This window comes from Microtus ochrogaster, unplaced genomic scaffold (genome assembly GCF_000317375.1).
Source record: "Microtus ochrogaster isolate Prairie Vole_2 unplaced genomic scaffold, MicOch1.0 UNK32, whole genome shotgun sequence".
Taxonomy (NCBI): Eukaryota; Metazoa; Chordata; class Mammalia; order Rodentia; family Cricetidae; genus Microtus; species Microtus ochrogaster.
The window spans coordinates 4,120,122-4,130,060 of record NW_004949130.1 but is presented as its reverse complement, the minus strand read 5'-3'; the positions used below and the strand labels follow the sequence as shown (position 1 = coordinate 4,130,060).

Below are 9,939 nucleotides of genomic sequence, written 5' to 3'. Positions count from 1 at the left end.
CAGACCAGAGCCCCATACCTGTACATACCCTGCCCCTTCAGATATCGGCAGACCAGAACCTCATACCTGTGCCTACCCTTTCTCCTCAGCTACTGACAGACCTGGAACCTCATACCTGTGCCTACCCTGCCCCACTAATTCACCCCTATCTATTGTCTCCTAGGTTATTGACGGATCCACCTCATTTTCATATTTACCCTGTCTCTTTGGTCACCAACAGACCCCAAACCTCAGACCAAAACTCACAGCAGAACTCATACCTCTACCTACCCTGTCGTCACATACGCTGACAGATCCAGAATCTCGGGCCCGTACCTACCGTATCATCTTGGTCACTGATACACTCAGAGCCTTTGTCCAGACAGGACAGTGACTAAACCCCCACCTACCATGTCTCCTCACACACTCAGAGTCTCAGACATCTCAGTACAGATGGTTGTGAATCACCCATGGGGTTGATGGGAATTGAACTCAGGACCTCTGGAAGAGCAGTCAGTGCTCTTAACCACTGAGCCATCTCTCCAGCCCGAGAGAAACTTTTTATATAGAGTCTGGAGCTGAAGTATAACCACGTGACATCCAGAGAAGCATTCAGGAGTAGCATACACCAGAGTCCTGTGTCAGGAACAGCCTTTTACATGAGAATTAAAACTCACAGGAAACCATAGGAACAACTTCCTTTCTTAGATCTCTCAGGCTGACGCAGGACTAGCACCCCACGAGCTGCACAAGAGAGGTGCTGGACCATACATACATTAGATGTCTTATGCAGGCCTGAGGAGACAGGCTGGGAGGAAGCACAGCAGTGTGCAGGTGAAGTGGGGTGCGAACGACAAAGCTGAGTGGGGGGGTAGCAGACTGAGAGAGAGGCACACATGAAGACAGGAGACCCCAAGAAGCCTGAGGTTGGACCCCGGGCTGCAGAGGGCTGACGAGGAAGTTCACACAGGAGGAACGCAAAGACTTAAGGATCCAGGTTTAGGCAGAGCCTCGCGACAGCAACCATCCCGCGGGCCCGTTAGGCAAGACACGGGCTCTGAGATCGTCCCTAGTGGTCAGCAGCCCTGGCGCTGACAAGTTTGGCTTCTGACCTCGGCTCAGAGAAACAAGGTCAGATTTCATTTCTCGGGGAGCCTCGCAATGCCAAGCAGGGTCTGACCCAAACCTCTGAGCCCTCATAATTGTCCCATTTGTATCCCTAGGGCAACTCAGACCACACAACAATGACAAAGCCAAAAGCATACACTTGGGCCTGGCTACAGATCCCCAGACTGTGGTCAGGCAGCAGGGCTGGCTTGGTGCACCCCACCTCTAGGCCGAATCCTACACACACATATTATATAACTGGCTGTTTTCTTCCTTTCCTGTCTTCCCTCAGTGTAGGCCCCAGGCATATCTATCTCTGGTTTCAAAGTCCTTGCTGAGAGGACCGTATCTACTTATGTTTAAATCAGGGTTTGCAGATGCCCTGCAAGGCCTACAGCACTTTGTCTCCTTTACGGGCCAGTGTTGTGTGTCTGACCTGAGAGGCCACGCCAACCAGCATGAGCTGGGCCGTGGCTCTGCAGGCCTGGTATACCTACCTTTAACGGAATCTTCTGAGAACAACTCACCCCTACCTACCCAGGTTCAACCTGAACTCCTGACACAGGCAATGCTGGGCCCACCTGTGCTCAAGGAGGCTTCTTCTTAGTGGGACAAAGTTTCCATTTAAGTTCCATTAAATCTTTAACTTAAAGATTTAATTGATTATGTCTGCATGTATACCTGCAGGCCAGGAGGGCACCAAATCTCATTACAGATGGTTGTGAGCCACCATGTGGGTGCTGGGAACTGAACTCAGGTCCTCTGGAAAAGCAGCAAGTGCTCTTAACCGCTGAGCCATCTCCCCAGCCCCAAATTTCCTTCCTCGTAGTCTGATGTTGGCTCTCCTGATCTCACTTCCTGGCCAGGTCTACCTACCTGTGCTGGGCCCTTCGATCTTCAGACAACACCTGGCCAGTTCCACCTGCCAGTATTTGAGCCCACCTCTCCAGAGCATATGAAACAGGCCATCTCTACCTGAGTCTGGCCCTAGCTTCTCAAACCTGGATAGCCCCTATTCCGAGCCTTGACCATGCTTCTCTGGCTTCTCCACAAAGGCCCAGGTGTAACTCCAACCTTTGAATCCAGCTCTAGAAAAGGCCAGCTCTACCTACCTGTGTTCAACTCAGGTCTCAGTCTCCATCTGGCAGACCACCAACGGCCTGCCTCTGACCCTGGCCCTCCAGAACACGAATGATAAGCCAAGGTCGCTTACCTGCGTTCAGCTTTAATTCCCACACTTCTAACCTGTAACTGTCAGGCCAGGTGCATCAGCGCATGCCTTTAATCCCAGCACTCGGGAGACAGAGGCAGGCGGAGCTCTGTGAGTTCGAGGTCAGCCTGGTCTATAGAGCGAGTTCTAGGAGACCAGCTCTGCCCAGGAGTACAGTATGCATCCCGGCTTCTCAGAATGTCCTTGGCAGGTCATGGCTATCTATCAGGATGTTGACCACGACTCACCAGACATATGTGGAAGGTCAGCAAAACATACCTCTGCGCGTTGGAGCACACAGCAGATGGGCCAACTCCACTTACCTATATGAGATTCTAGGTTTTTCAGACCATGCCCGACCGGCCAGTTCTGATCCTGAGTCCTTGCCCCACATCTCTGTCTACCTGATTCTGAATCCTCCTCATACGGTGCCTAATGAACGAAGTCCGCTTACCTGACCCTGATCCTCACACTGCATCCAACCTGATAGGCCAGCTCTACCTGTCTCCGCGACACAGCCAGTTCTGCGACCCTGGGGCTCCACAGACTCTCACCGAAGAACCCTGTCCGCTCACGTGTTAATGTCACTCTCATCAGACCCAAAGATTCAAGGTAAACACTCCACGGACCTTACCCAAGAAACCGATCTCCACATCGCTGTGCCTGGCCACATTCAACCTTACCAAATGAAGCTTCACATATTGAGCGTGACCACACCCGGGAAACAGAGGCACCCCATCATGCCACACCCACTCACTCATGCCACATCCTCTCACGTCATACCTCCTCCGTTCTCCACTCAGACACCTGTACCCCCACCTTACCTTACTTCGTTTCCCCAGCATCCCAAACATCCAATTCTTTGCCTATGAGGCCTCACCTGACAGATGGCCTCTGCCTATTTTGCTCGACTTGTCCGACCCAAGGAAGGATTTAAAGACTAACTGCATCAACCTACCTCTGCCGGCTCTGCAGACTATGTCACACAAAAACTCCCACTGTGCTTGGCCAAGGCCAGCAGACTTGGAATCCCAGCCTGGGCCTGACCTCAGCTGCCTCTTACCTTACCTGAGAGACCAGGGCGTACAAACCCATCTCTTAGCAACCTCCCCTGAAAGTCTTACTGCGCACACCCGCAAGGGTCTGGCTTCAGTGCCTTCTGGATGGATGGCCTAGCCCACCTACCTGAGTACTACCAGAACTGTTTGAATGTCACCTAATTACAGTCAGGCCTGGCTTCAATCGCAGCACTTCGGGGCCTGTTCGGGAGACTCAGCTCCATCTGCTTCTGCCTTCCTCCCATTTCCTGTGATCCTGGGGGCTGACCCCAGGGCCTGGACTCTGTTTCCCTCCTCTGCACCTTTAGCTTCAATGTCCATACTCGACCAAGTCAGTTCTACCTCCATGTGTCTAGCCTGGCAGTCACACACTTTTGTCCAATTCCGACTCCTGAGACCTCAGCCATGAGATCGCATCTAATAGACTCGACCACACACAGATGCTACCTGCCAATCTCAGAGTTTCCTGCTGCCAGCGTTCGACTCGGGCCTTAAGCTAGCACATTCTCTGTGAAGAAGCAGGTCCCCCCACCTTTATGTTTCACGAGTCTCTCAAGGTGCACCTTAAAGACACAGGTCCTCAGCGTCCCTGCCTGTGTTTGACCTGGCCAGCCGCCCCAGGCTTCACTTCTACCATCTCTCCACTCTTGCTCTTCTCACACCACACCCGACACACCCAAAGAGCGGAAGGGCTGGCCAGGATGCTGAGAACCTGGGTTCACCTCACCTGAGCACTCAGTTAACTACTCTCCAACCCTCACTTTTCAGAAGCTACCAGAGACCCTAATGTGTGTATGTCTGGGACAATCAAGCCCTCTTCCTACACAGCTCGGCCAAGGTCACATGACCTTGACTTCCGATCTCCATTGTTAGAAATACATACATATACATATATATGTATGTGTGTATATATATATATATATTGGTGGTTTAAAACAAAGTCTCACTACATAGCTCAGGCTGGCCCAGAACTCACTATGTAGCCCAGGCTGAACTTGTGATCCTTCTGTCTCAGCCTCCTGGGATTACAGAGATGTGGCCCCATACCTAGCTGATGTCACAGCTACACTTACACTGTTCTTTGTCCCAGCATGTCCTCTCTAATCCCATCCGTACCTGTCCTCACCCCCATTCAGACCTTCGCAGTGACAGCGTACACACCTTACAGACCCCATCATACATACCTGAGGAGAGAGCGCTTGCAAACGTCAAGCCTCAGATGGCAAAATTAGTTCTCTGAAGCTGGAATGGAGCTGGGACCCCGAGACTTTACAGCTCACCAGCTTACCTCCGCCGGGTCCAGATGTCAGACACGCTAGGCGGACTGAGCCTCATCATTCACACATACCTGTACTGCACCCTGGCCTTGCAGGAAGTGCTGCCCTCCGCTGCCTGACCTGCTGTCTCTCCATCTCACCCGAGAGACTAACTCCAGACTCTTCACACAGCCCTCCTCCGGGGCTCCTCAGACATCATCTCCATTCAGCAGTATCTACCGACATCCCTTCTCATGCTGCGGGGGGTATTGGCTATGTGTGGCCTGATCCACGAGGTCTCCACTGCCGTCAATGCTGGCCCTGGACTCCTGCTCCCTACACCTAACTGCCACTCTTCGACCTTGCCTGCAAGATTCAGCCTTCTCTGTCACATTCCATCAACTTTCTATACACTGGGCAGCGGCAAGCAGGGGACACCCCTCCTCCCTTGCCACCATGTGCCCAGGTGCCAAAGCCTAAGGAGGTAGGGGTAGGGCCCCTCCTCCCTTATCAGGCAGGCAGCATTCGTTAGAAGCCGCAGTGTCCCAAAGGGGTTCCTCATCTGAACCACAGGATGTGTGTCCAGGACGGTGCACAGCTGGTCCCATCTAGACACGAGTAACCCATGCACAGTAGATGGCTGGGACATGGAGCTTCATTCTCCCCTAGAGATGGGTAGGCAAAAGCTCTTCGGCCAACTGTGGCTGCACATGCCTATAATCTAAGCACTTGGGAGGCTAAGGCCAAGAGGATCACAAATTCAAGGCTAGCCTGAGCTACATGATGAGTTACAAGTTAGCACTGGCTACATAGAGACCCTCTCAAAAATCATTTGAATGGGGATGGGCAGCAGCTCAGTGGTAGCAGCTGGTTTAGTATGTGCAGATCCTAGGCGCTAAACACAAACTTTTATTTATTCAAAGAAAAGGGTGTTTTAGAACTTTCAAAACAAAGATACCCACTGGCCAATGATGCCACCAAGAAAAAGGCAGGGAGATGTCCCAAAGAGTGAACCTTCTCAGGTGGACGCCGGACACGTGTTAGAGAGTGCGCCTCTGCCCGACCACAGCCACCACACCCTCAGAGCACCCTCTGTACCCACAGGAGCCCTGCACTCAAACTTTCACAGCCTTCCCCACAGCCTGCTGTGCTTGGGCAAGCTGCCAGGCCAGTTCCCAGTCAAGTCTGCCTCCCGGTGAGTCCTACCACGTGACCTGCATGCAGCTCTACCATTTGAAGTGGGAGTTTGCTGTGCAAGCTGCCCTGGCTTGGCATGCCTAGATCCCAGGTCTAATGTCTCCTCCCTGACACCTCCCCGCCACCCACTCCAACTGCTCCTGCAGTCTCCAGTGGGTCTCTCCCCACACTACCAGGTCCCAGGACCTGCCTCGCCCTGCCCTTTGGCCTTTACAGACTGCCGCCGCCACAGCCTGGAGAAAGGTCATGCCTGAGAATAACTCACCTCGGCTAATCAAGAGGGCAGAGGTAGCTCTGGTTACCTCACAGTGGGTGCTGCTGGAAGGCGACCAGGAGAGTATCGCTTCTCCCTCTGGGCTGGGAGCCTCCCGAGGGCCTCTCTGCCTTTCCCAAAGTGACAAGACATGCAGCAAGTGCTCAAGAAATGCTGACCTGACCTCACAGGCCCTCCGGTCGGCTCAACGGCCAGGACTCGGCTAAGGACACGCCAAGCACACAGCACAGGAAGGGCCTTACTTACATCCCAGAACTCGAACATGTTTTGAGGGTCAATTCCGAACTCCTTCACTTTGGTCTGGAAAGCACAAAAGGAGAGAGATCAGGAAGCATCTGTTAGAGAGACAAGAGCAGGAGGTGCAGGAGACGAGACACGGTGCCAGCCAGGCGCCACCTTCTTCCCAGGGAGGGGCAGACACCAAGCCAGCTCACCTCCAACACGCCAGGGGCCTTGCACTAGACCACCGCCTCTTGGTGTCTAAGAACCAGAGACATCAGGGAACCATCCCCCACACCCTGCCCTCAACATCAGGAACTCAGACCCAGAGGTCATCCCCCAGGCTAGGCAATGAAGCCTGGACCACTACCTAGCCTTTCCCCTTTGAAGCTGATGCCACCTGAGGGTTCCCTAAGGAGACCAGTCTTGTTCTCTGGTGCTGAGGCCCTCAGGCAGCCAAAGCCGGCTGCCCCACATAGCTCCTTAGAGGAGCTGTCCACCGACAGTGTGAGCCCTGCAGGCTGAGGTCAGACAAGGTGCTGGTTAGCAGCCTTCAGACTTCTGCCTGGTCCCCTGCCCTCTTGGCACTAGTGGAGGCTGAAGTGGTTAGGAGAAGTGGCAAAGGATGGTCAGAAGGACCCAGGTGAGGTTCGCAGTTCCCAGCTGCTGCACCGCCACACGGCAGGGCTCAAGGTGGCAGGTGCCGCAGCATAGAGCCTTGCTGAGTGTCCCCTACCTCATACAGGCTCAAGGTCAGATCAACTGTGAGCCAGCAGAGCTGGCTCTAATTCCATTAGCACCACCTCACATAATCCTTGGCAGGAACAAAAGGCCACACCTGGGGGCGCCCAAGAGACTTGTGGCAGCAGTCAGGAGCACATACTGCTTTAGCATTAGACCCGAGCTTGGCTCTTAACACAGCTCATAACCAACTGTAAGTCCTGTTCCAAAGCCCTCTTTGAGGTAATCCTTACGTCATGCACACTCATATCCATGCCCCCCAAAACACACAATACACACACATACACATAATCAACCATAAAATGAATCATATAAAAAAAAAGTCATGCCAGGCAATGCAGCAAATGATACATTAATTCCAGCTCTCAGGAAGCAGAGGTAGGTGGAGCTCTGTGAGTGAGGCCATCCAGTCAAGCCCTGTCAAAAAAGTTCGTCTCCATGGTTAGCAAGATGGCTCACTGTATAAGCCTGGAGATCTGAGTCTGATCCCAAGAACCCACATAGAAAATGCAGGACACTCCACAAGTTATCCTCTGACCTCCACTGTAACATGTGTGGCCATACATACACACCATGTACAGACACACACACACTCAATAAAAAAATTAAAAAAAATTACAGACAGGCGATGGTGGTACGTGCCTTTAATCCCAGCACTGAAGAGGCAGAGGCAGGCGGATATTTGTGAGTTCAAAGCCAGCCTGGTCTACATAGCTGGTTCCAGGACAGCTAGGGCTGTTACTCCGAGACACCTTGTCTTGAAAAACCAAAACATTGGCAGTGGGAGCTCACACCTTTAATTCCAGCAGTCAAGAGGCAGAGGCAGGCAGATCTCTGAGTTCGAGGCCAGCCTGGTCTACATAGTGAGTTCCAGGACAGCAAAACTATTTCACAGAGAAACCTTGTCTCAGGAAAAAAAAAAAAAAAAAAAAAAATTACACCCAGAACTGGCAAGATGGTTCAGTGGTTAAGAGCACTTGTTCTTTTTTTTTTTGGTTTTTCGAGACAGGGTTTCTCTGTGGCTTTGGAGCCTGTCCTGGAACTAGCTCTGTAGACCAGGCTGGTCTCGAACTCACAGAGATCCACCTGCCTCTGCCTCCCGAGTGTTGGGATTAAAGGCGTGCGCCACCATCGCCCGGCTACGAGCACTTGTTCTTATAGAGGACCCAGGTTCAATTCCCAGTAGGGTGGGTCACAACCAACCCCAACTATAGTTCTAGAAAACTAATGCCTTTTTTCTGACTTCTGTGGGCACCTGGCATGCATGCAATGCACAGACATACATGCAAAACACTCATACACATAAAATCAAATAAGTTTTTTTTTTTTTTAAAAAAAAAGCAACAAAAAAACCAAAAAGCACATCAATTTACCAGGCCTAACAGCTTTAGTGAGAAGACATATGGGGAGAGACACATTTGAGGGTGCCGAGGGCTGGGGTGCTCATGTGTATCAGTCTGGCCTGGGAGATGGGTGAGGACCTCAGGATCCCACTGACTCTCAGTGAGCCACCTATGCAGCAAACCCAGCCATGATGCGGCCCTGAATCAGGAACTGGGCTTCCCCACGAGGGCACGCAGGACGCCACAGGGACACTTACTGTGTTCGTAGACAGGGCCACAAAGTGCTTTGCAACTGCGGATGGCTACAAGAGACAGAAGCACATTATAGCAAACCCAGGGTGGAGAAAGCCTGATCCTACCGGGATTGACTGTCCTCTCACTTAGGTCCTGAGGATGTTAGAGGAACCCACAAAAGGTCAAGGTCAAGAGGGCAGGAACACTGGTGGAACGTGACTGCAATCCCAACACTCAGGAGTTCAAGAGCTGTCTGTACTACACAGCAAGCTCCTGCACAAACCAACAAACAACAAAAAAGTTGTTTAAGGTCCACAGACCAGCCTGCCCATACACACACAGCCAAGGAGTAAATGATTCCACCGATGTAAAATGTGGTCCCTGGGAGCAGAGATGATCTAAAGGGCCAGGAACTTAAAGAAAGCATCCCCGGCTGGGCAGTGGTGTGGTGCACACCTTTAATCCCAGCACTCAGGAGGCAGAGGCAGGAGGATCTCCGAGTTGGAGGCTAGCCTGGTCTACAGAGCAAGGTCCAGGACAGGCTCCAAAGCTACAGAGAAACCATGTCTCAAACCCCTTCCCCACAAGAAAGAAAGAAAAAAAAAAAGAAGGATCTTCAGTCACAGTATGGAAACTATTGAAAATGAATAAAATGAATGAAAAAGAAAAGGGGCTCTTGGCCGGTTAGAGCAGGTTCTGCTTGTGCTTGGGGCAAAAAAAAACAAAGCTATAAATAAAAAAGTCAAAAAGGCTGACTCCTGCTGCCACCCTTAGGAGAGAGGGCTATTGAGGGAGGGAGGGGAACGCAGGAGGAGAAGGAACATAGGACAGGCACTGCACCCCCCCACCAACCTCATCTGGGGAGAACTCTGAATACACACCGCGCCCCCCACCAGCAGGACACCCACCCCACTGCCCACTCACATCCTTGGCCGACATGAGAAACCACTCCTTCGCTGTCTCTGCATTAGTAATGGTCTCCTGGGTGGTGAAGGTCTGCAAGAGATCGTGAGCAGTCAGCCCAGTTCAGGGTCGACAGCAAGGCCACACCGGAGACTGCTCAGCAAATCAGCAAGACTATAGGCATCTGCAAACACACCGTCAGTGCACTGACTACAGGCATCTGCAAACACACCGTCAGTGCACTGACTACAGGCATCTGCAAACACACTGTCAGTGCACTGACTACAGGCATCCGCCCGTCAGTGCACTGACTACAGGCATCCGCAAACACACCGTCAGTGCACTGACTACAGGCATCCGCAAACACACCGTCAGTGCACTGACTACAGGCATCTGCAAACACACCGTCAGTGCACTG

At 52.2% G+C, this 9,939-nt stretch overlaps 1 protein-coding gene across 1 annotated transcript in view; it reads right to left on the bottom strand.

Annotated features, from left to right (window-relative positions):
* Nucleotides 1-9,939, bottom strand: part of Gpi (glucose-6-phosphate isomerase) — a 29,550-nt gene that overhangs the window by 7,603 nt on the left and 12,008 nt on the right. Inside the window, exons 7-9 of the mRNA XM_005368436.3 lie at nt 9,543-9,614; nt 8,642-8,686; nt 6,328-6,381 (exon numbers count right to left, since the gene is read on the bottom strand). Coding sequence (XP_005368493.1) covers nt 6,328-6,381; nt 8,642-8,686; nt 9,543-9,614 — 171 coding nt within the window. The remainder of the gene's footprint in view (nt 1-6,327; nt 6,382-8,641; nt 8,687-9,542; nt 9,615-9,939) is intronic.